Raw genomic sequence first — 27,376 nt, 5'->3', positions numbered from 1 at the left:
TTCGATCACTTGTCCGCCTTTCTTACCTAACTTTCAGTCTAGGATCTCCTCCTTCCTTGTTGGGACTTCTACATACTGGCTTGAAAAGCCATATTGGACCTATTTTAAACATTCCTCTAAACCTTTCACACTATGATGACCACAATTAATGTTGAGGAAGTTGAAATCCCCCGCTATCAGGCCCCTATTACTTTTATACTTCCCTGAAATTTGCATCCTCACCAGCTCGACTTGTTCTAACCAAATGGGTTCATTGAAGGAGTTTTCTAAAATGTCAGCCCTCTGTCTTGTTGTAATAAATTCCTTGAGCATAACTGTAACACCTGCTACTCTTTTGCCTCCGTTGCTGTCTTCCTTGAAAATCAATGCCATTCAACTATGTCAAATTCCCTTGTACCTTAACTGGCCTGTAATGTCAATGCCTTCCTGATTTACTGGTTTCTTCTCTTTTCTTCTTAGCCTTTTGGACATTCTCTGTGGACCCCATTTCCTTGTCCAGTCAGATGACATGAGCCCCAACAGCACATGAAACTGAATTTCCAGTATTACAGGCTATATCTCACTCTGGATGTACCTTTTCCCAACTGCTCATGTGAAGGGTCCTGATTATCTTATCTCTAAGGTACTCAGAATTAGAAAAAGACTTGAGACAACTTAGTTTTAACAAAAAGCCAGCTTGTATTATTTTTATCTCCAGTAGGTAACTGAACCTGTGATGTTTACAAACGTCATCAGAAATAGATTCAGAAAGCATGGTTTCGAACATAGATAATAACAGCATCAAAATGCAACACTGACACTCGCTAGGAAACTCAATGCAGTTTAACCAAGCCTGATAAATCACAAAATCAATATGCAGCTGGACAGTCTTTACCTCGTGTAAATGTGTTGACATACAGTGACATTGTGATCATTTTCAAAACTTATCCTACAGATACACAATTGTGTCAACATTTTGTCTGCAACATCAGCCCCTTTAATACAGCAGGGTTTAATAACATCAAATGGCCTAATGACCAAGGTTCATTCCTTGTTGTGAATAAAAGCAAAATCCTTCACCTGTGGTTCTTGTGAATTTGCTAGTGTATTAGCAAACAGCCAAGCTTTTTACACAAACACAGCAGGTGAATGGGATCCACCCAGTGTCATTACACTGGTGTGCTAACAGTTTGAATTTACATCAGAGAGTGAACAGGTTGGTGTATCAGCAGATGAGTTAACTGAGTGAACGTCTCTCAGTATGAGCTCGCTGGTGTCTCAGGAGGTTGAACGATTGAGTAAATCCCTTCCCACAATCAGAGCAGGTGAATGGTTTCTCCCCAGTGTGAACTCGCTGGTGCTCTAGTAGTTGAGATGAGCGAATGAATCCTTTTCCACATTCAGAACAGGTGAATGGTCTCTCTCCAGTGTGAACTTGCTGGTGTCTCCGCAGGTGGGATGATTGGTTAAATCGCTTCCCACAATCAGAGCAGGTAAATGGTTTCTCCGCAGTGTGAACTCGCTGATGTCTCCGCAGGTTGGATGACTGAGTGAATCCCTTCCCACACTGGGAGCAGGTGAATGGTTTCTCCCCAGTGTGAACTTGCTGATGTTCCAGCAGTTGAGATGAGCGAATGAATCCTTTCCCACACACAGAGCAGGTAAATGGTCTCTCCCCAGTGTGAACCCGCTGGTGAATCCGCAGGCTGGATGACAGAGCAAATGCTATCCCACAATCAGAGCAGGTGAATGGCTTCTCCCCAGTGTGACTGCGTTGGTGATTTTCCAGCTGGGATGGGTAATGAAATCCCTTCCCACAATCCCCACATTTCCACAGTCTCTCTCCAGTGTGACTGCGTTGGCGTTTGGACATTGCACATGAATCTTCACAGACTCTTCCACAAACAGACGATACGTGTTTCTCTCCGGGGTGAATGGTGCTTTATCCTTCAATGTTCAAAATCCTTTTGATAATTAGGTTATGACAAACAGAGCGACCGCAGGATTTGGATGTGCTTTCGTCTGAAGTCTCTAATTGCAAACCAACCTTTCAAACAGAAAGCACGCATTAGGAGAAACGATTAGAACACACAGGTTGTGGAACTGACAGCAATTAATCTGGTCACTTCTGGAGATGACACAGAGGGAAACTGCTGGATTTATCATTAAAACTGAACTGGTTCATAAATCTCCTTCAGGGAAGGGAACCAGTTGGTGTTTGCACAAAACTACAGAAAGAGGTGGGAGAGGCATTTATAGATCTACAACTCAATCCAGTTCCCGTTTTCTCCCCGTACCTTCATACCCTCTGAATAGCCAGGAACAGCGCAGGGCTCATTCAAAGTAGAGTTGCAGGTAGACAGGGTGGTGAAGAAGGCATTCGGTATGCTTACATTTATTTGATTGAGTATATGAGCTGGGAGGTCATGTTGTGGCTGTATAGAATATTGGTTCGGCCAATATTGGAATACTGCTGTAGCAAAGATGTTATTGAACTTGAAAGGGTTCAGAAAAGATTTACAAAGTTGTACTGGGATTGTGGAGTTGACCTGTAGGAGAGGCTGAATCGACTGGGGCTATTTTCTGCAGAGCATCAGAGGCTGTGGGGTGATCTTATAGAAGTTTATAAAATCATGAGAGACATCAATAGAATGAAGGGCCAAGGTCTTTTTCCAGGGTATGGGAGTTCAAAACTAGAGGGCATAGTTTTAAGATGAGAACAGAAAGATTTAAAAGGGTCCTGAGGGGCAATCTTTTCACACAGAGGATGGTGCATTTATGAAATGGGCTACCAGAGGAGGTAGGGAGGCAGGTACAATTACATTTAAAAGGCATGTGAATAGGAAATGTTTAGAGGGATATGAGCCAAATGCTGGCAAATGGGAGTAGATCAGTTTAGGATACATTGTCGGCATGGATGAATTGGACTGATGGGTCTGTTTCCATGCTTCTGACTCTCAATGCTTAAGCAAAATGGTGGAAACCTGAAATAAAATCAGACAACGTCAGAGACATCCAGCAGGCCTGGAGGCAGCTGAAGTGGCAACAGATGCAGGAACCATTGCAACTTTGAAGAAATGTTTGATGATCATAAAAGCCACGACAACATAGGTTACATGCCGAGTGCCAGAAACTGGACTACAATAAATAGATGCTTGATGACCAGCATAGATATGATGGGGACGTTGCATTTTGGTTTTACATCTGAGGCTCTGATCCCAGTTTGTTCTGTGTTTCTCTGTCACTCTGTCTTTTAATAAAGCAGGCAGGAGTGGCAAGCAGTGAAGAATGCAAATGATACGTTGACCTTCATGGTGAGAGGAATCAAGCACAGAAGCAGGGATATCTTTCGGTCAGGGCTTTAGTGATTACTGTATGCACCTTTGCTCTCTTTTCCCAAGGAAGGATGCTCTGGCCATTAAGAGAGGGTAAAGAATGTTCATCAGACTGGTTTTTGGGATGTCAGGACTGATGTATGAAGACCCACTTGATCCTCATTTAATTCTCCTTTCTTTGTCTTTCTGAATCATGGACTAGATAACTAACTAATATTCTACCTCATATTTCCTGATCTGAATCTGACCTATGTAAGCCTACTCTTCGGTTGCCATTCTAGTTGAAAACCTCACCCAATGAACTAGCAAAAACAGCCCACAAGGAGATTTATCCCAGCTCTGACCAGGGGCAACCGGTCAGGCTTGTACAGGTCCCACCTTACCCAATGCCTAAAGAATGTAAACTCTTGTCTGGAATACAATTTCTCCAGTCACACATTCATTTAATCTATTCTCTTACTCCTGCTCTTGCTAGCATGTGGCACTGGGAGTATGCCTGACATTATTACATTTGGTTCTGCATTTTAATCTATCTCCTCTCTTCCTATATTCAGCTTTCAGATACATATCCCTATGTTAAACTATGTAATCAGTCCCTCTGTGAACCACGATCACTGGCTGTTCACCCTCCAGCTCCAGAATGTCTTGCAGCCACTCCATGACGTCCTTCATCCTGGCATCAGGGAGGCAACGTACCATCCTGTAGTCACGTCTGTCAGTAGCCCTTACTCTTTTGAATCCCATGTCACTATAGCTCTGCCATTTGTTTTTCTCCCCTTTTATGCAGCAGACTACATGTAATTCTCACCTACGGTGTGACCACTTTGACAAAGGCTGTGACCACTGCGGCTCAGTGGTTATCACTGCTACCTCACAGCACTAGGGACCTTGGTTCAATTCCATCCTCGAGGAGTTTGTGTGGAGTTTGCACACTTTCCCGTTTCTGCGTGAGCTTCCAAGGAGGGCTCCAATTTCTTCTCTCAGTACAAAGATATGCAGGTTAGGTGGATTGGCTGTGCTAAATTATCCATAGTGTTCGGGGATTTGAAGGTTGGGTGAGTTAGCCATGGGAAATACAGCGTTACAGGGATAGTGTCAGCGGCTGAGTCTGGGTGGGGTGCTCTTTGGAGGATCAATGTGGACTTGTTGGGCTGAAGGGCCGGTTTCCACACTGGAGGGATTCTATTTTATTTTAAAATTGCTGTCCATGATATTTACAGAATCACGCATCATGCTCCATAATTAGTCACCCAAAACTCCAGCTCAAAAAAGTGGTTCGTCAGTAGCTACAGATGGACACACCTCCTGCATGTGAAGCCGTCAGGGACACTGGAAGCATCCCTTATTTTCCACACTGTGCAAGAGTAGCATAGCATGGGTCCAAGGTCTCCTGTCATGACTTCTCCCTACATTAAGCCAGTTACACCCTTTAAGATATTGAGTCAGGGATCTTCTTTCATTTCAAACACTTCTATCATAATCCAAAGCTCCCACGTGTACTTAAGCTGAATGTTATATTTTTAAAACTGTCAGAAAATTCCCTGCAGGTCTCACTTACTAATTGGCTGTTTCCATTGGGACCATGTCACTTTCTGAACTGCCTGAACTGAGTCTGAGCACCACATTCAAACTTTCAGCTTTGCCTCTCCATGTCTCATCTAATTTTTTGATTCAATGCACTCAATTCCAAAGCACTCTCATTGAGCCAAACAGCACTCACAGTGCAGCCTTGTCATTTCAACTGTCTGACCTCAGCCTCTTGCGCTGTTACAATTCAGCTCACCTTTCAATTCAGCACTTTATAACTCTCTAGACTCTAAGTGGACTTCAGCACGTTAAGGATTAATAATTGTCAGGATCTGGAATTTCACCTGAAAGGGTACTGGAATTTGAGTCCATAGGAATTTTAAAGGGAAGTTTACAGGTATTTGAGAATGAAGAATATAAAGGTTAAAATCATGAAATGGGTGATTGAAACAGTTCTTTCAAAGAGCTGAGTTGTTATTTGGAGAAATCTGTGCCTCTCTCAGGCCAGTATCTCCTTCTCAGCTGCAGGACCCAGAACTGAACACATACCCCAGGGTGATCTGACCACGAGTTTGAACATGATGCTCCTTTTCGATTTAAAAACAGATTGGAATTATTTTCCCACAGACAGAACAGACAAACCTTTTTCCTTCCACAGTTAAGTTCCCATGATATTCAGATCCTGATGCCTCTGCTGACTGTCAGAACTTGTTTTGAAATCCTGGTCTGCAAAATTTTCTCAATTAATACCCTGTAAAATGAATTCACAAAAATCACTGGCAGTCCAGGATAGAAATCTAGAAAAAGACAAACATTTCTCTTGGTTTCAGTTTTCTATATAAATACTCCTCTTCAAATCACTCCACAACTCCAAAAACTATATGCATGGGCACTGCTGCACCTCGCCCCCAATAAAGGCGGCAGCGGTTATCCGGGGCCTATCACTGCCTGAGGCCCGCAGCCATCTTCAGATCGAGAAGCCTACACTGGATGCTCATAAAATCTCCCAGTCCAGACTGACTCCATTTTCTACCCGGTGTCCGCCGATTCTCTCGCTTCCCCGTCACCACCTCCCGCATTCACTCAGGTGCCAGTTACAACGGCATTGAGGCTTTCTTGCCCCACCCCTACATTCACTTCCATTGGATGGAGGACTAGCCACATCCGCATGGGCTGTCAGCCCTGCCCACTCTCCTGTAATTGGTCCATCAGCAGCCGTCAATCAGCTGGGCCCCATTTTGAGGCAAGTGCTGGGATCCTCCCTCTCTCCAACCTTGGGTGAGCTTCATCATTCCCAGTGAATGGTGCAGTTTCACAGACCACAGGGGCTGGTGGCCAAACAGCCCAATGTGACTGTATTCTCACACTCCAGAAACACTGCGAATCTATTCTAACACCCCTGCTGTTTGCTCACAGTCCTCCAATTCTTTCCTTAAAAAGTTAAATTCCAAATCTCTTTTGGACAATAACTGCTGAATCCACATCCAGCTGCTGTTCAGACTTTTCCATATCCTTGGAACTTGCCGAGTAAAATAATTTTCACATTTTCATCTTGCATTATTTGCCAATTATGTGAAGGCTGTGTTCTGAGGTTACTAAACATTGTGACAATGTTAATAATTCGATCTCTGCAAATGAAATATCCTGAAAACAAATCCACACCTCGACTAATTCACTGCTTAATGTTCTCAGCTCCAAGGGGAATTATCGGAGCTTCTTCTACTTCTCCACAAAACAGAAACCTATCTTAATTTTAATTCATTCATAGGGTGTGGTCTTTGCTGCCCAGACCAGTATCTTTTGTCCATCTTTATTTGACCTGGAGAAAGTGATGGTGAACTTTCTTCTTGAACTGCTGCAATCCATGTGCTGTAAGCACACCATACTGTTGTTTAGAAAATAATGTCCTGCAGTCTCACAACCCTCCCTATCTCTGTAATCTCCTAAAGTGTTACATTCCTCCATCTTTCTCTGTAATCCTCTTCAGCCTTAAAATCCTCCCTGTCTCTATAATTTCCTCCAAACTCACAATCCTCCTTATCTCTGCAATCTCCTCCAGCCTCAGAATGCTCAGTCTCTATAATCCCCTCCAGCCCTCCCGATCTCTGTAATCTCCTCCTGCCTCACAAATGTCCCTATCCCTAAACTTCTTCAGCCCCGACAAAGCTCCCTTTCTCTGTAATCTCCTACAGCCTCTCAATTCTCCTTATCTCTGCAATCTTCTCCAGTCTCAGAACTTTCACCATCTCTAAAATGCCCTCCAGCCCTTACAATCATTCCTCGCTCTACAATCTCCTCCAGCCTCACAAACCTCCCTGTCTCCGTAAAAGAGCATTCGAAAGTACAGGGAAAACACAGCTACAGCACCTTGCATATAATAAAAATTCCATAAACCAATGGAATGTTCTATGAAGCAGCATTCTTCATTGAAATTTTGTCAAGATCTGCTTGTGTTGTAGGTTTGTAAAATCAGGCTGTCACATCTGTCTTCCCCCTTACTTTGCATGTAGCCCAGAATCTTGTGACTGCCTGGACTGGATGGCAGGTTCCCTTCCCCTAAGGATATTAGTCAATCAGTTGGATTTTTGTGACAATCTTTCACTGTCCTTTTTTCTCGTGCTGACCTCAAAAATTACCAGGTTCATTCAGCTCAGTTTCTTAACCTGCCTTTGTGGTTCCTTGGGTTTGCTCTGACTCCCTTTCTTCTGCTTTCAGTCAATTTCACAAGGCATGAAGTAGATTTGCATTTGGAAAACTCTAATCAAACACCACAGCAGGGTTTAACAGACTCAAGCAAGTTATCACAATTTGAAATATCATCGGGTTGTGACCATGGAAGGAAAAAGCACCATTCACAGTGGGGAGAAATAGGTCTGTCAAGGCACAAAGATGTGACAAAAGGGAGAAACCATGGAAATGAAGGGATGGTGGGAAGAGATTCAGGCTCCTCCTGAATTAGAAACTCACTGGTGCAGTCATACTGGGGCCAGGCCATTCACCTACTCCAACTTTAGCACGGAAGTCTGTGGTGTTCCAGAAGAAGGGAAAAGGGAGGTGTGTGGGACTGAGCTCCACATCTTTAGGGACACAAGAGGGGAATAAATCCTCCATAGAGACTGGACGTTATTCTGAATTTGTATCCTGGACCGACAAAGATGACTTTTGTAAATGTTTGGATTCAATGAAGATGTTGGGAAGAGGAAACTTAAATCAAATGTCTGGTTAAGACCTAACAGTCACTTGCTTCATCAGAACCTGAAGAGCTGTTTGTTCTGCCAGTGGGAAAAGACTTTAAACATCATTGGTTGTGTGTCTGAGTCTCAATCAAGAGTATTCTAGAAAAATATCTGTGGAAATAACTGTATCCAGTCACACAACCTGAAAAAAATCATCTCATTCACAGTGGAGGGACACCGTACACTTGTGGATAAGGCTTCAACAGATTATGCAAACTGGAGGGGCATGAGGTCACTGACACAATGGCAAAACCATGAAGATGTGAGGCCTGTGGTAAAGTCTTTAATTATCTATCACTGCTCAAAATCCATTGGCGCAGTCACATATGGTGTTCTGCAAAAATTGTTGAAACGTGAGGACAGAGGTAAAGGATTCTAGTATCCATCCCAGCTTAAAATTCAGCAACACAGTCACTGTGGACAGATCATTCATCTGCTTCGTACATGGGAAGGGATTTACTAAATGATCCTGACTCATTTTACACCAGCGTGTTCACACTGAAGAAAGCCCATTCAAATGCACTGACTGTGGAAAGAGGTTTAAGTAGTCATCCAACTTGAATGCACACCAGAAAATTCACACTGGGGAAGAGGTCATTCACCTGCTCCATGTGTGGGGGCAGAGATTCCCTCAGTCTGACAGCCGGCATTTACATAAACACACTCTCACAGGGGAGAGGCCACTCACCTGCACTGTGTATGGGAGGGATTCATTCAGTGACAGCACCAAGAAGATCATGGAGTAACTGTGGGTGTTAGATTCTACTGTTATTGCTGCTGTTAATCACATACCAGATTTATAATCTGATAATAATCTCTGTTTTTACTGACGTTGCCAATCCAATTAACCGGTTGGAAGACAGGGATTCCCTGATTTACGACTTATGAAAACGGGCACATACAAATGCAATCACACAAGGGTGTAATTTTAAAGATTCAACATACAAACATTTTCTGTCTTAACAAATGGCTCCTTTATATTGTCCTGCGTCGTGTTCTGACTTGTGAACAAGTCAACTTGCAAATAGTCTGCAGAATTTGCAACCCATGGTCTGCCTGTACTATATTATGGAAATGTGGCTTTTAAAAAGCTCCATCTGTGACCCTTCCCTCAATTCGAGAGCTTCCCTCACTGCTGCCCTGGGATGAGCTTCATCATTGACAGTGAATGGTGCAGTATCACACAGCACAGGGGCTGGTGGCCATTCACCCTCATTGGGGCCATACTCTCTTGAAAAATTCTGCAATACTGTTCCAACTTCACTGCCTTGTGCCCACTAATTCTTTACTCATTACATTAAATTCCAAATCACTTTTGAAAACGACTGCAGAATCTGTTTCTATCTACCATTTAATCTGTTCCAGATCCTCAGGACTTGAGTCAAATAATCTCCATATCTTCACCTTGCATTATTTTCCAATTATCTGAAAGCTGCATTCTGCAGTTACTAAACATTTTGTCAATGTAAATAATTCTCTCACTTCAGATAAAAACTCCTAGAAACAAATCTGCACCTCGACTAAATCACTGCTTAACCTTCTCTGCCCAAAGGGTAACTGTCGGAGCGTCTCTCTCCACATACCAGAAATCTAACATTTTCTATTCATTCATGGGATTTGGTATTCACCACATAGATTTATTGCCCATCTTGAACTGGAGGTGGTTGTGAGCTAGCTTCTGAAGTGCTGCAGTCAATGTGATGTAGGGACACCTGCAGTACTGTATAGAGGGGAGTTCCAGGATTTTGATCAAGCCACAGTAGTGGCAATGACTTTCCAACTCAGGATGGTGCATGGATTGGAAGGGAATTCTAAGTTGCAGTATTCTGATAATTCTATCACCCTTCCTTCTCGGTAGAAATTATGTGTTTGGAAGGTGCTGTTGAAAGAGCCTTGATGAGTTACTGTAGTGCAGCTTGTAGATAGTGCACACTGCACTTCAGTGGAGAAGGAAGTGGATATTGAAGCTACTGGGAACTTTGTCAGTAACGCAGACCATGTTGTGGTGAGTGTTTTTGAGCTGCAATCGTCTAGGCAGCTTGGCAGTATTCCATTACACTCCTGAACTGTGCTTTGCAGCTGACTAGGAATGGCGTTTACTAACATCAGCAGAACCAAACACTGATGGTTAAGTCACAAAATTATGACATAATTGTTATGCGGCAGGCGGCTATTGAGCCCAACATGTCAGCACTGGCTCTGCGTATGAGCTTAATGACTGAGTAACATATGAGTCATACAGCATGGAAACAGGCCCTTTGGTCCAACATATCCATGCCGACCAAGTTTCCCAAACTGAACTAGGCCTATTTGTCTGCAATTGGCCCATATTCCTCTAAACCTTTCTTATTCACATACCTGAGCAAACAAATGTCTTTAAATGTTGTAACTGTGCCTGCATCTACCACTTCCTCTGACAGTTCATTCCACATACAAACCACCCTGTGAGAAAGTTGCCCCTCAGGTCCCCATTAAATCTTAAAAATCTAGTTTTGAACTCCCCTACCCTAAGGGAAAGACTTTGCGATTCACCACATGATATACCCCCATGATATTATCAGCTTCTATAAAGGTCAATCCCCCAACGTCCTACACTGCGATCAATGCACAGTAAGTGTCAACTGAACTCCCTACTAGACGACTACATTCCAATTCACTGACAGCAGTCCAATACTATTTATGCTTCAACAGCAAAGTTTAACCAAACCGTCACAAGCTGTGACTGAATACAGATTCTTAAATTTCTTCTTTCACAACATCCTGTATTGTGGAAAAGGCACAACAATCCACTGCGTATTATTGAAATGGAAACAATGATCCAATACCCCCGCAAATGCAGCCATTAATCCAGGCAGTTTGTTCCAGATCCTAACTAACATGCTGTGTGAATAAGAACAATTTTTTCACCTCAGATTTGCTTCTTATACCAAACACTTTTAATCTGTTCCACCCCATTCTTGATCTTTTTCCTAGCAGGAACAGTTTCTTCCCATCGACTGTCAGAACCTCTCAGGATTTTGAAATATCACATCAAATCTCCAAGGAAATGCATTCCAACTTTTGTAATCTAACTTCATACCTGAAGTTTCTCATCCCTGGAGCAATTCGCATCAATCTCTTCGGCACGCTTTCAATTCATTTACATCCTTCTTGAAGTGTGGCACCAGATCAGGTGTAACAAGGTCTAACTAGTGTATTCTACAAGTTCACTATAATACTATCATTCTTATACTTTGTGAACCTATTGACGAAGCCTGGGATACAGCCTGCTTTATGAACAGCTCTCTCCAGCTGTCCAAACACCTTTATTGCTTATTGCGCATACACATACACACAGGTCTCTGGGACTGCACAGCCTTTAGAATAGGATTCATTGGACATTGTCTCTCCATGTCTATCTCCTCACATTCTCCATATTTAACTTCATCTGCCACCGATTTGCCCATTCCACTTTGTTGAAGCTTTCATTCTTGCACTCATCAAAACAATTCACAAGAAATACCAATGTAAAGGGAGAACAATATTTATACTGTAGAAGATAAGAGAATGCTGATTTTCCGACCAGAAGCAGTCACCTCACATTTCATGCCATCGAACATCATCTGCCAGCTATTGGCCCACTCCCACCACATTGTGTGTGTCATCTGAATTCTAACTCTATTCAGCTCAGTTTCCAATGTTTTCCAGCTTTCTTCTGTCCTCATACTTTGAAACTGCCCACTCTACACCAGGATCTCGAACATTCATAGAAAGCAGGATAAGGAAGGGTCACAATATTGATTGCTAGGGAACTCTTGAGACAAAACTTCCTCCAGCCCAAAAGATCCCCATTAACCATTACTCTGCTTCCACTTATTCAGTCAATGTTGTATTGCAATTTATTCTATGAGCTTTAAATTTCCTCACAGGTATCCCAGCATGAAAATGAAAGATCATTAGCCATCATGCCTTACTATCATGTCTACAGCCATTGTATTCTTGTTAAACTGCTGATTCAAACAGGAATTTAGTCATTTTTAACGGAATAAAGAAGAACAATGAGAGAAATGACCAGGGTGATCTACACGCACCAACAGAAGAGAAAGACAAACTTTAACAGGATTAACACTCTCTCTTTTCTTGTGAGGCAACATATCAAATGCCTTTTGGAAGTCAATGTACATCACATCAACAGCATTACCCTCACCCACAGTCTTGGACACCTCATCAAAAGCTCCGGCAACTCAGTTAGATGTGATTTTTATTGAAGAATGGCTCTTCTTAAATAAACACGTCTGACAACGTGACTATTAATTCTATCTTGAACAACTGTTGTGAGAAGTTTCCTGCAGTTAAACTGGCTGGTCTGTACTTTTTGGCGCATCCAATTTTTTTTTAAAACAAAGGCATTATTGTTTGTAATTCTCCTGTAGACTCTGCGCTGGTGTCAGACTAAGGAATACTGAACAATTCTGGCCAGTGTCCCTTCAATGTCCACTCTCACTTCTTTCGGTACCTTAGATATATCTCATCTGATCCTGGGACTTCATCAATTTGAAATACCAACAGCTTCTCCAGAACCTCCCTCACATCAATTTCCAACTCTTCTCCTGACTGACTTCCTCCTGTGTTACCATGGCCAGGAGAACATCTGCTTCCTTGTCAGAGACACATATTAAGTATTTATTCAGTACATAATGTCCCTCACTTCTGAGGTCCCAAATTGGTCCTGTTCCTCCTTTAACCAACCTTTTCTTATTCATCTGTTTTCAGAAATCTGGGCAGCAGGATTTCAACCTGCACAGGGAAACCCCAACGGTTTTCACATCCTTCACCATATTCTTTTCTGCTGTTTGTGTCATGAAACGTCAACAGCACAAGTTTATGAAAAAAAGCCTGCTTCAAGACTTCAGGAGGAGAGAATTTCCCAGGGTTGAATGAATCTAGTTCATATTTAGCAGCAAACACCATTTATTTATCTGTTCCTCACACTTTATTGAAGGCATTTAGAACTGATTTAATTAAAAGCAAAATTCAGTCACTGGAGTTATTTGTGGAGATGCTGGTGTCTAATCAGGTTGAATAACTGAGTGAATTCCCTCCCACAGTCAGAGCAGGTGAATGTCTCTCTCGAGTGTGAACTTGCTGGTGTGTCAGCAGACTGGAGGAATTAGTGAATCCCTTCCCACATCAGAGCAGGTAAATGTCTCTCTCTAGTGTGAACTCACTGGTGTCTCAGCAGGTTGGTTAACTGAGTGAATTGCTTTCCACACTCTGAGCAGGTGAAGGCCTCCCCTCAGTGTGAACCCGCTGGTGTTTCACAAGCGTAGATGACATTGCGAATGCCTTTCCACACTTGGAGGAGGAATATGGCATCTCCCCAGTGTGAACCCGGCAGTGTACAGTGAAGTCAGATGATGTCCTGAACCCAGTCACACAGTGGGACACTTGAATGGTCTCTCATCAGTGTGAATATGTTGATGACAAATTAATTCACCAGAACCTTTGTAACACCTCCCAGAGTCTGGGCACCTAAAAGGTCTCTCATCAGTCTGAACCCCACTGATAGCGCATCAGATCCCTGGAGCACTTAAAGCTCTTCCCACAGTCTTGGGCAGTAAAAGTTCTGTCACCGGTGTGAATCCGCTTGTGCATCAGCAGTCTGGATGAATCAGCAAACCCTTCTCACACACTAAGCAGATAAACAGTTTCTCCCCAGTGTCGACTTGCTGGTGTGTCCACAGGTTATATGATTGAATGAATCCCTTCCCACACTCAGAGCAGGTGAATATTCTCTCCCCTGTGTACACTTGCTGATGTATCAGCAAGTGGCATAGCTGAGTGAGGCCCTTCCCTGGTGTGAATTTGCTGACGCACTGCCAGTGCAGATCAGGATCTGAAACCCTTGTCACAACCTTCACATTCCCATGATTTCTCCCCATTGTGAACGGTGCATCTTCCTCTCATTTTCAAAATCAAATGATGTTCAGGTCACAATAAACCAGGTCAGTCTGACAGATCCTGGTGTGATGCTTCTCAGCTGCAGATCTGCCACTTCTAACCCCCTGTGAAAATGCGGTGAAACGGAAAGAAGGGAATGAGAGAGAACCTGCAAAAACACCAAGGCAGGTTGTGAAATGGATGGGAATGAATCTGGTAATTTGTGGGGCTGGCCCCAGGAGAAAGTGATCATGAACGCTGCTGGATTATGGTAAAAACCCAATTGGCTCAGTAACACCATGAGGGGAGGGAGACCCATGAGCCGAGCTGGACCCACACAAGACTCTGGCCTCTATGGGAGGAGGGAGAGGTGGAAGAAGGCAGAGAGAAAGGGAGAGAAATGCAGGAGTCAAAGGAGAGAGCATAGAACATCGAACAGTACAGGCCGTTCGGCCCAAGATGTTGTGCCGACCTATTATCCTTCTAAGATCAAACTACCCTGCATACCCTACATTTTACTATCCTCCATATGCCTATCCAAGAGTTGCTTAAAAGTCTCTGAAGTATCTGACTCCACTACCACTGCCGGCAGCGCGATCCACATGCCCACCACTCTGTGTTAAGAACCTACCCCTGACATCTCCCCTATACCTTCCTCCAATCACCTTAAAATTATGCTCCCTCGTAATAGTCATTTCCGCCCTGGGAAAAAGTCTTTGACTATCCACTCTATCTATGCCTGTCATCATCTTGTACACCTCTATCAAATCACCTCCCATCCTTCTTCGCTCCAATGAAAAAAAGCCCTAGCTCCCTCAACCTTTCTTCATAAGGCCTGCCAGTCCAAACAGCATTCTGGTAAATCTCCTCTGCACCCTCTCTAAAATTTTTCCTGTAATGAGGTGACCAAACTGAACACAATATTCCAAGTGTGGTCTAACCAGAGTTTTATAGAGTTGCAGCATAACCTCGCGGCTCTTAAACTCAACTTCCCTGCCAATGAAAGCCAAAACACCAGATGCCTTATTTACAACCCTATCAACTTGGGTAGCAACTTTGAGGGATATATGGACGTGGACCCCAAGATCCCTCTGTTCCTCCACACTGCCAAAAATCCTGCCATTAACCCTGTATTCTGCATTCAAATTCGACCTTCACACTTCACAGGGTTGAATTCCATCTGCCACTTCTTTGCCCAGCTCTGCATCCTGTCAATGTCCTGTTGCAACCGACAGCAGCCCTCCACGCTGTCCACAACTCCACCAACCTTCGTGTCATCGGCAAACTTACTAACCTACCCTTCCACATCTATAAAGATCACAAAAAGCAGAGGTCCCAGAACAGATCCCTGCGGAACACCACTGGTCACCGATCTCCATCTACTTTCCATCTACTACCACCCTCTGTCTTCTATTGGACAGCCAGTTTTGTATCCAGACAGCCAAATTTCCCTGAATCCCATGCCTCCTTACTTTCTGAATGAGCCTACCATGGGGAACCTTATCAAATGCCTTGCTAAAATCCATATACATCACATTACTGCTCTGTCTTCATCAATGTGTTTTGTGACATTCTCAAAGAATTCAATATGGCTTGCGAGGCATGACCCGCCCTTCACAAAGCCACGGTGACGATTTCTAATCAAACTGTGCTTTTCCAAATAATCATAAATACTATCTCTCAGAATCCTCTCCAATAATTTGTCCACCACAGATGTAAGACTGACCCATCTGTAATTCCCAGGATTATCTCTATTCTCTTTCTTGAACAAAGAAATGACAGTTGTCACCATCCAATCATCTGGTACTACTCCAGTGGACAGTGAGGATGCAAAGATCATTGCTAAAGGGGCAGCAATCTCTTCCCTTGCTTCCCGCAACAACCTTGGGTATATCCCGTTTGGCCAAGGGGACTTATCTGTCCTCATGTTTTTCAACATTTCTAGCACATCCTCCTTCCTAACATCAACCTGTTCGAGCATATCTATCTGTTTCATGCTGTCCTCATAAATGGCAAGGTCCCTCTCACTGGTGAATACTGAAGCAAAGTATTCATTAAGGACCTCCCCTACCTCCTCTGATTCCGTGCACAAGTTCCCTCCACTATCCCTGATTGGTCCTATCCTCACTCTGGCCATCCTCTTGTTCCTCACATAAGCATAGAAGGCCTTCAGGTTTTCCTTGATCCTACCCGCCAAGGTTTGCTCGTACCCGCTTCTAGCTCTCCCAAGTCCATTCTTCACTTCCTTCCTGGCTACCTTGTAGACCTCTACAACCCTGTCTGATCCTTGCTTCCTCAACCTTAAGTAAGCTTCCTTCTTCCTCTTGAATAGGTGTTCCAAATGTCTTGTCATCCAAGGTTCCTTCAGCAGGACAAACCTATCCAGTACCTGTAGCAACTGCTCCCCAAAAAACCTCCACATTTCTGTCGTGCATTTCCTGGAGAACATCTGATCCCAAGTTATACTCCGCAGTTCTTGCCTAATAGCATTGTAATTCCCCCTCCCCCAATTAAATACTTTCCCATACCGTCTGCTCCTATCCCTCTCCATGACAATAGTAAAGGTCAGGGAGTTGTGATCACTATCACCGAAATGCTCTCCCGAGAGATCTGACACCTGGCCTAGTTCGTTACCAAGCACCAAATCCAATATGGCCTCCCCTCTGGTCGGCCTATCTACATATTGAGTCAGAGATCCTTCCTGGAGGTTCCAGTCTATATTAGAAGTTGATGTCACCCATGACAACATCCCTATTATTTCTGCACCTTTGCGAAATTTGCCTCCCAATTTGTTCCGAGCAAGAGCGCGAGAGACTTCATTCATTTGTCTAGAACTTGATCAGAACTTTGACAGAGACTCCCAAACCTTCACTCCCCACCTCCGGGAAGGACAAGGATAGCAGGGTAACGTGAACACAATCACCTCCAAATCACACAAGGTCCCATCCTGAATGAGCTGTCATTTTATCAATTTAAATATTGGGAAGACTGAAGCCATTGTCTTCATATCTCGATGACAAATTCCACTTCTCATCAACTGCACCCCACAACCTATTAACTATCTGAGGCTGTCCAGAAAGTATTTCACCCCAAGATGACTTTCCAATTACATATCCCTATAATCACTAAGACTGCCTCTTTCCACCTCAGCAACTTCACTCGACTCCAATCTCAGCTCACCTGTTGCTGAAACTCTCGTCCGTTCTTTTGTTACCTCTAGAATTAATTCTTCTAACTGCTGTGACTCCAGCTGATGGGACATTTGGACAATTCAGATTTTGAATGAAACCTGACTTGATAAATGTTCGTTATTTTCTTTCGTTGGAGAACATACTGTTCTATCATTGAGACATATTCACATGAGACAGCAGTTCTTACCACCCCCACCACAACAGAACAGAATTTATCACATTAAAGATGGAAGAAAACAAGCCATCTGTACATCAGGAAGAAGTGACGAAAGTCTTAAAACTCAAAGCAAAACAATTTTTGCAACCTACTCTCCAATACCATTAATTTACAGAAATTACACCACCATATCAAATCCTTCAGTTTTACTTCATTGATTCTCTCCAGTTCCTTTTGAGTGAGAAAATTCCACACATCAAGGAATGCTCACACCATAGGGAGCTTAAACTCTCTCAGTTTGTGAATAACGTGCAGATTTCAAATCAAAAACTTGTCTGTTCTTGAAGCTGAACAAACTAAATATCTGCTGATATTACTTACACCCAAAATGCCCTGAAAAGCTACGAAAGGAACCACACCAGCACCAGACACATCAAACCTCTCAAAGATAACACAGCACAGCAGAAACAGCTCAAAACTGTCGATGAATGATCAAAAATACTCACCTCTGGAATGTCAGATTCCAGTTTTGAAATCTCACGCTCGATCGTGCAGCTGGAAAGATATCAGCAAAAAAGTGGAGTCAGAGAAAAGTCTCACTGTACAGAAAATACTAAGGCTACAGGTAATGTCACAGCATCCTCATTGAAAATCCTATCGAGGACATTTACAAAATTCATCACTATCAGTCGGAGATAAACACTCAGAAGAGACAAACATTTCGCTTGGTTTGAGTTTACTGTGTGTAGATCCTCCCTTTCTAACCACAAAAACTCCATCCTTGTCAATTCAGAATAGAAATTCACAATATTATCCCCTCCTATTCCAGGATGACCTCACGTGTTCCCTGCTGCTCATTGCCTCTCCTTGGAAAATGCCTTGATCTGAGGGAGAGTTTACACAGGGTCAGGAGTTCCTGCTTCGGGTCTTCATGGGACTTAACAAGAGCCACAGATCTTTGATCAATGGGGCAGGATGTCCCCTGAAGTAGATCAATCTAGACAGGATTTGCTTCCTTTCCTTTTCTTGTGTCACCGCTCTGCCTATTAAGACATTGGGTGTGAAAGGTTAATGCAGCTTGATGGTCAAGTTGACTCCATTCTGAACAATGGGCAGCAAGCTCCTCCCAGTTATTCCAAATATTGCCCCTAAAGATGGGAGCAGCCCCTGCACCCTGCTGCCCAGTGCCCATCACACCGAGGCCTTGCCTTTGCATGAAAGCCTCCAGTCTCTAATTCGATCTCACTGCTCGCAAACGGCCCGTCCAAATGTCGTTTTCTGGGTTTTGCATCTGACTTAAAAAGATCACGAAATCTATCTGGCTACGCGCCCAATACATCACCTCCCCTCTCACGCCTCACTTGTAATTTTTCCAGAGCTGAGAAGGAAATCTCCGCCATCGTTGTCGTCACTCATTCTGCGTATGCTCGCTTCTGCATCGACTTTACACCTGTGCACCGATTGCACGTTCCATGAATATGAGACTTTCCAAAGTACCCGGAATGCTGGGTAGCATAGCCACCAACAGAAGCGGAAAAGTTACTTTTCCAGTTTTTTAAAAACATGGAATGCAAAATGAAGTGGGATAGTCAAATAATACTGGTAAGAAATAAGTTATACTGACATCCATCAAAGCCACAGACTGAAGCAAGATATGACACTCAGTTCCCCTTTTAGAACACCTTGTTACCAAACAGGATTCCATTCACCCATCATACTTGAGTGTAGTGGGGGGGGTGGGGCAAATAGTGGAATAGCATTAAACAAATATGAGGGATCAAACTGACAGAGACAGGATTCAGGCAATGTAAAAAAAAAATGCCAGGCAAAGAGAACAATGCACCAGTAAAACAAGCAAATGGGAGCACTCACTAAACCTGTGAGTAGAAGTTACACAAGACAGAGGGAGTCACACTATCTCGGAGCTTCAATTTGGAAACCTGAGCTGATAGTTGTGGAAAATCCCTCCTCACGAATGTTTCTTTTCAAATGAAAGGGGTTTTGTAAACTTGGCAATGGCTGCAGCAGATTCTTCCTGTCATCAGGTGCTTTGTAACCAAAATCTCAAAATCGAGTCCACAAAATGAGGAGCGGCAGAAGTTGGTGACATGCAGAACAAAGAAATTGATGAAAGCATTGAGTGTGACTCAGCAGAGGAGCAGTTCTTTCTGTAACAGAGATGAATGGGTTATTGCGGCAGACTGTCACATTTATTCGCATTTATACAGGAGGCAGATAAATTTTGAAATGGTGAGTTGTGAGCTGGGAGTGATACAGGATCCTTAAAGATGAGGATGGCAACATTAAATATATGTATTAAATATTAAATCCTGGAACAATTACTGAAATTGGATAACAATATTCTGAAGGAGTTACATCCGAGAAGTGGAATATGTCAATGATGTTACTGGAGATTGAGAGGAATGAACTAAAACATTGGGAATTTGTAAAACAATTACCTTCATAATCCTGGGAATTCAAAACCCACAGAAGTACCAGGTTGATACCACATTTGTCTCCTTATAAAATAGGATTTGAATGCTTGTTTTGGGTGGCCTGGCTAACACATACTTGTGGGTTCAAGCCCAATGTTGGGTGTAGTCTGTATAATGGATTCCCATTTCCATATTTCCATCATTAAGCCCCATTCATTAAGCAGCACAATTGTGTTCAAATGGACTATTTCTGCTTCAGGTCTAGCCTGCCATTCTTGAAGATCAGGACTGATGTGCCCAAAACCTCAACTTCTCTTTAATGTCACACCCTCAATGCTCACAACTCACCATTTCAAAATTTATCTGCCTCCTGTATAAATGCTTTCAGTGATCTGATTTCCATGACTTGGGGTGGACAATTCCAGAAATTAATTTCTATTGAGAAAAGAGGGATTCCTTTGCATCTCAGTTATAATTTACTGTCCCTTATTCTGTAACTGTGTCCCCCAGTCCAAGATTCACTCATTAGTGGAAAAGTCTTGCCATCATCTACCCTGCAAAGGTCCCTCAGAATTTTGTATGTTTCAATAACGGCTCCCCATATTCTTCCAAACTCTAATGAATGAAGGCCTAACCTGTTTGGTCATTCTTGATCAGTCAAATCCTTTATTGTATGAACCAGCCTATTGAAGCTCTTTTAGACTGCATTCAATACCAAAATACTACTTCTCGAATAATGGGACCAGAACTGTAAGTAGTCCACCAGCAGCAGCATCACAAACATCTTGTACAGTGATGACAAGATCTCCCTATTTTTAACACCCAACACTTAGAAATTAAGGCCAAAATTCCAATTTGTTTCTTCATAAATCACAGCATCAGACATTAAAAATCTGTGTTTGGCAACTCATGGGTTAACACAGCAAGCAAGATCTGTGGGAATTAACTTGCAGACAATGTTCCCATTGACAATGTCATGGAGAATGTTGATGTATGAAAAAACCAACAAGGCGTCCATCATTGTCTAGTCTATGAATCACTAACCTTGCAGTTAACCACTAACCTTGCTGACTAATTGTCCTGTCCAAGCTCACATTTTTGAGGAAGAACACCTCCAGTGATAAGCAGCAGGAAGGGCATCCAGTAGAGGATGCTGAGAGACTTTGCTGAGCATTCTTGGAGAAGTTGGCGCAGTCAACATGACTAATCAGTGGAGTGAGGAAGAACTCAGTGTCAAGGAATAGTAAGCACCAAACATTACATTATAGTGTTTCCATCCTTTTTTCCTCCCCTACCAAAATAAAAGGAGACACATTAAGAGAGACTGATAGGAAGTTTGTTGTAGCCTAGAGGTATTTGGTCTGCTTGTAAAGATTGCACTGTAATTTAAGGAACCCGTAAGTGCAGGGTTAGGCAAATACTGGGTTTCACTGAGAAAGGCAGGCAAGATAAGATTCTTTTATCTTTCTTAGTGTAAAGGGGCAGAAATGGCAGCTGGTGTAGTGGTGTGCTCCCCCTGCCAGATGTGGGAGATCAGGGAGCAGTCTAATGTCCCTGATGACTATGTCTGAAGGAAGTGTGACCAGCTGCAGCTCCTCACAGACAATGTTGTTTGCTTGGTGCAGCAGTTGGACATAGTGAGGCACATTCAGAGGGCAGAGATAGATACTAGTTACAGTGAGGTGGTTACATTAGAGTTTCAGTCAGGTAGATGGGTGACCGCCAGGGGAAGCAGTCCGGTAGTGCAGGAGTCTCCTGTGGCTATTCCCTTCTCTAACAGGTATACCGTTTTGGATACTATTGGCAGGGGTGGGTGGGGGGAAAGAGAGAGAATAGACCCTCAGGGGAGTATAAAATCTATGTCCAATGGGGTCTCAAAGTAGTTACTGTCGGGGACAGTTCTATGTTGTATTTATTCAGATTGAATTCTATTTGCTACTAATCATCGCCCTGTCATCGACGGCTATCATCCTCACGACCTATCATGGACCCTTTTATATCGTCTGAAAGGTAACTGATCAATGCTCCTATAATGACTAAATTGTTTATATAAACCAGCAAGGTCCCCGACAGTAACTACTTTGAGACCCCATTGGACATAGATTTTCCCAGTGTAAATCTATCTCTCAACCATCATCCTCTCTTTTCTGCTATTCAGTCAATTGTGGATCCAATTTGCCTAATTTCAGTGGATCCCATGGGCTCTTACCTTTGCATTAGTCTCCCACATGGAACCTTGTCAAAAGACTTACTCAAGTCCAAGTAGACTACATTAAAAGCATCATTGACACACCTCGACATCTCTTCAAATAAATTTGAATCAAGTTGTTCAGATGGCTTCCCCTCAACTAATCTGCCTTATAGATATGATAAAGCCTTGGTGCACTATAGTTTTAACAGAAAGCCAAACTATACCATTTTGATCCCAAATAGTCAACCAGACTTGTGGTGTTTACAAACATCATCAGGAGCAGACACCAGCAAATATGATTTGGAGGTGGATGTCAATAGCATCAAAATCCAACCTGTACAGTTACTTGGGAACTCACTGGTGTTCATCCAGCCCTGATGAATCAGAAAATCCCCATCCAGACACTGGGCAGATGGACAGTCTCTAATGATTGTGAAAACGGTGATGCATAGCAAGTTGGGATCATATCCAAAATGTACCCAACAGATTTTTAAAAATTACATTGCTGTTTTATCCACAATATCAGCACCTTCAATACAGCAGGGTTTAATAACATCAGTACAAACAACCCAATGACCTTGGTTCATTCCTTGGTGTAAGTAAAAGCAAAATCTTTCAAAACTATAGTTCTTTGTGAACTTGTTGGTGTGTTAACAGGATGGATGTCCATGAGAATCCCTTCCCACACACGGAGCAAGTGAACAGTTTCTACCCAGTGTGAACACGCTGGTGTGTTAACAGTTTGGTCGATCGAATGAATCTCTTCCCACACACAGAGCAAGCAAATGGTCTCTCACCAGTGTGAACTCGCTGATGCTGCAGCAGATGTGTTGACTGAGTGAATCCCTTACCACACACAGAGCAGGTGAATGGTCTTTCCCCAGTGTGAACTCGCTGGTGTACTTGCAGGTGGGATGACTGAGTGAATCCCTTCCCACACAAAGAGCAACTGAATGGTCTCTCCCCTGTATGAACTTGTTGGTGTCTCAGCAGGTTAGATGACTTAGTGAATCCTTTCCCACACTCTGAACAGGTGAATAGTTTTTCCCTAACGTGAATTTGCTGGTGTTCCAAAAGATTAGATGAGTGAATGAATGTTTTGCCACGATCACAGCAGGTGAATGGTTTCTCCCTAGTGTGACCACGTTGATGTCTCAGCAGGCTGGATGACCAAGCAAATCCTTTTCCACACATCGAGCAGTAGAATGGTTTTTCTCCAGTGTGAACTCGCTGGTGTTTCAGCAGGTCAGATGACTGACTGAATCCCTTCCCACACTGGGAGCAGTGGAACGGTTTCTCTCCAGTGTGAACTCGCTGATGTGCCAGCAGGTCGGATGAATCAGCAAAGCTTCTTTCACACACAGGACACATGTACGGTTTCTCCCCACTGAGAATGGTGCTGTTTCCTTCCATGGTCAAAATCCAATGATATTCGTGTTAAGACAAATTGGGTGGCTTGGTCCAATCCTGATGGGACATGTGGTTTGAAATGCCCGAATGTAAATCTTGTCCTTCCGATATCCTGTGGAATTTGTTTAAAAGCATGAAAAAAAGGAGTGTGGGAGAAGGCACTAAAACACAAAGGCAAGTTAGAAAACGGAGCTGATCGAATCTGGGAATTTGTGTGGAGCTGGCACTGGGAGATAGTTATCATGAAAGTGGCTGGATTGTAACAAAAACCCAACAGATTCACAACCATCCTTTAGGGAAGGAAGCTTGCCACTTGCTCTAGTCGCACACAAAACTTCGATTTTATTGGGGTGACAGGGTTGGGGGAGGCAAGGACAGAGAAAATGATTTGGGAGAGACGGAAAATGAAGGATTTTATATGGTCTATGACTTGAGCAGAACATCCACACCCAGTCCAGACCTACATAAGGCTCTAGCCTATATGGGAGAATAAGAGAAAGGCCAGGCAGGTGGTGAAGGAGAGGGATACGGTATCATTTTAATGTGATTAGAATTTTAACAGAAACTCCCAATCTGTCAATTTTGACCATGCAGAAGGCCCAGGGTAGCAGGTGTACTGTATGTGAACAACTTCAACTCCCAATCACACACCATCCTGGCTTGCCTGACATCCAGGACTGGACAGGCAGATACCTCCTCCATTTAGATATTGTGAAGACTAAAGGCATTATTTTTATTTCTTCTTTCAAACGGCACTCCATCACCACCGACTCCAACCCTCTCCCTGGCAAATGTTTGAGGGTGAACCAGACTATTCACAACTATGAAGTAATATTTCAGCCCAAGATGAATTGGTTGGTTGTTCCCTCAGTTGCCAAGGCCACAAACTCTGGATTTTCTCTCAAAACCTCCCTGCCTCTTTACCTCACTTTCCTCCCTTATAAACTCCTTTATACCTCATTATGTGGCCAAATATTCAGTCACCTGCCCTATTATCTCTGTTTTTGGCCCATTGTCAAAAGCTGCTTTCTGACATTTTGTGCAAGATGCCTTGAAACATTGTATTATTTTCAAATCAATGTTGCTGATTTGTACATTTTTCACCAATCCTTCATCATCACTAGGCAAATTACTTGGAACCTATTACTTATCAATATCGTAGCAAATCAGAGCACATTCAAGAAAAAAATGTCAAAACTATGAATGGTCTGGATAGTCAATAAGTAGAAACAGTTCCCATTTGTAACAGGACCAACGACAAGAAGGCAGAGTTTTAAATTGACTTTAAAATGAACAAATTTGATGCAAGAAAATACTGTGATAATAAACTGTAGAGCTGGATGAACATAGCAGGCCAAGCAGCATCAGAGGAGCAGGAAGGCTGACGTTTCGGGCCTAGACCTTTCTTCAGAAAATGAAGAAGGGTCTCGGCCCAAAACGTCAGCCTTCCTGCTCCTTGATGCTGCTTGGCCTGCTGTGCTCAACCAGCTCTACGCCTTGTTATCTCCGATTCTCCAGCATCTGTAGTTCCTACTATCCAAGAAAGTAGTGTCATGCAATGAGTGATTTGTGCCTGGAATTTACTGCCTGCACATGTAGTAAAGGCAGGTTCAACTGAGGCATTCAACAAGGCATTGGAGATTATTCAAGGATAAAGAATGTGCAGAGGTACAGGGAGAAAGCAGGCAGCTAGCACTAAGTCATAATGTTCATTGGAGAGCTGGTGCAGGGAGCATGGACTTAATGTGTACAATAAGACTTCTGTCATCCTGTATATACATCACATGGATTGCAATGGTTTGAGAAGCTCAAACATCCACTTCTCCACATATAAGTGGGGATTGGGCAATGTATGGTAATCTTGTTAGTGAAAGGGTAGGGGAGTGTGGTTAGGTGATGTTGTCTTGCAGAGATCAAACCCAGTTGCAATGTATTTTAGCCACTGAATGATTCAGTATCTCAGTGGAAATGGAGACTAAACACAAAGCCAGCATCCAGCCAACCTGATGCAAATCATCTCTTACTTAGTCCATCTGAGTTTCTGGACTCCGATCCATGAACAAGGGATGCAATAAAATAATAGCAAAATATTGCAGCTGCTGGAAATCTGAAATAAAGAGAGAAAATGCTGGAGGTACTCTGGAAGACAGACATAGTCTTAGATTCATATGGTCTCTAGCACGAAAAAGGCCCTCAGACCCATCGAGCCTATAACAGCAAAAAAAGGCAGTATCTATGGAGTGATAAAAAGAGTTAATTGTATAATTAACTCAGGGTGTACAGAATGAATCACAGTGAACAAACTTGGTGCAAATTTGATGATCAATGCAAGCTCAGAGGTGGAACAGAAATGGATTATAGTACAGGAAAAACAATTCCCAATTGTAAAAGATCCTATAGCACGATGAAACTGGTTAGATAGTTGCACCTAGTCAGGGGATGGGCAGCAATGAAAACCTTACTTAGACGCTGTTGGCAGAAGTAAGACTAAACACAGGTAAAAGACATCCATCACTAAAGCCCGAGAAAGCCATTCAATAGCAGAAAAGTCATCAGGGAGAGAAGAGATTAAACAGAGCTGTGGAGGGGACAACTCCAGTCCCAGAGCCATGGAATCTCTCTTAGATAATAGGGCACAAGTAACTGGGGGAGAGATCTATATGAGGTAAATTCTCAAACAATGTCACCATTTTGAAATCTCCTGTTGGAAGCTGCAGTTGGAAAGAAATCAGAAACACTGGAGTCAGAGAAAAATCTCATATTTGAGGAAATCCAACGGGGGGTGGGTAACATCACTGTGCAGTTATTGCTGTGTGACGGTATCACACACAGGAACATACAGCATTTGGGTCTGTGCAATCCAGAGATCACCACACATTGTGAAGGGTGGGAAGAGCCAGAGGAGATTTACCGAAATAGTTCAAGGGATCAGGTATTTGAGTTGCATTGTTATGCTAGAGAAATGAAATTGTCTGTTTGGAGTGAAGCAGAATGAGTAAGGATGAGATAAAGGTGTTTGTAAAAGATTAATATATGGCAGAAAAGGAAAAAAAATATTCTTAGCTGGATATAAAAGAAACACTGATTGCAGATTTTGGTGAGGTGCCACAGGGAGCATGTGAAGAAACATTTTGTGCAGCATATGATAAAGATCTGGAATTCAGAACTTACTTACAAAGGCTAATGATGCAAACCAAGTGATTCTGTCAGTTTCATGTGGTACTTGGGTTTTGGTTTCCCGTCAGCAAATCCCCATGTGATATCTGCAAAAGAAGTTTACAGCATCCATCACTCAGTTCAGGACAACAATTCAAAAAAGAAAAATAATACCTTGGTTTGAATTTGCTGTTATTAACACCCTTTTCTAACTCCCTATCAAAGCAAAGGATGTGCATACTTGCTGCTACATATTGCTCCTCGTTATTTTTGGCAGTCACTTGATTTAACAATAAAATCTACTCAGGGTCCTGAGTTTCCGCTCTACATCTTCATTTGACTGAATGGAGGCGCAGGTCTTTACGCACATGAGCCAGCGCATCCCATGAGGTCGTGGAAAATACCAAACAGGGTTTCTTACCTTCTCTGCCGCCGTTCTGCGTCATCAATAAGACTTTGGGTGTGAAAGGCTAATGCAGCCTGATGCACAAGTTGTCTCCATTCTGAACAATGGACAGCAAATTCCTTTCAGTCCTTCCAAATATTGCCCCCTACAAAGGTGGACATCGCGCATGCGCCGTGAAACCCAGTGCCCAAATAAATTATGGCGGACGTTAAGCCGGGCCTAACTTTAGACGAAAGCCTCCAGTTAACCACTCGCCTTCACGTCGTTTAAACAAGGCAAGGATAACATCTTTTTCGAGGACCGCAGCTTATACGAGAGTTTCAGACAACTTCCCCGTGTTCTCACTGGATCCATCATTCCCTCCGTCCTGCCACATTCTGACCGTTTTCGGACCGATGACAAAAAAATCTCCCGTCAACCGCCAATAATAGCTC

At 43.0% G+C, this 27,376-nt stretch overlaps 1 protein-coding gene across 4 annotated transcripts; it reads right to left on the bottom strand.

The window, feature by feature from the left end:
• Positions 1 to 654: 654 nt before the first annotated feature.
• LOC109914950 (zinc finger protein 664-like) lies at positions 655 to 27,376 on the bottom strand. 4 transcript variants are annotated; one of them, XM_048619433.1, is made up of 5 exons: positions 26,958 to 27,370; positions 26,552 to 26,643; positions 17,851 to 17,899; positions 5,484 to 5,592; positions 655 to 2,026 (listed from the first exon to the last, which is right to left on the bottom strand). In XM_048619433.1, exon 5 carries the CDS (start codon positions 1,850 to 1,852, stop codon positions 1,217 to 1,219), a length of 636 nt encoding a protein of 211 aa, XP_048475390.1. In that variant the 5' UTR covers positions 1,853 to 2,026; positions 5,484 to 5,592; positions 17,851 to 17,899; positions 26,552 to 26,643; positions 26,958 to 27,370; the 3' UTR covers positions 655 to 1,216. The 4 variants fall into 4 exon arrangements, with proteins under 4 accessions (XP_048475390.1, XP_048475389.1, XP_048475392.1 ...); XM_048619432.1 differs by having other exon boundaries at positions 26,556 to 26,643; XM_048619435.1 differs by lacking the exon at positions 17,851 to 17,899 and having other exon boundaries at positions 26,556 to 26,643; positions 26,958 to 27,376.

Source organism: Rhincodon typus, chromosome 42 (genome assembly GCF_021869965.1).
Source record: "Rhincodon typus isolate 14 chromosome 42, sRhiTyp1.1, whole genome shotgun sequence".
Classification (NCBI taxonomy): Eukaryota; Metazoa; Chordata; class Chondrichthyes; order Orectolobiformes; family Rhincodontidae; genus Rhincodon; species Rhincodon typus.
Note: the sequence above shows the minus strand (reverse complement) of the source record. Positions and strands in the feature narration are given on the sequence as shown.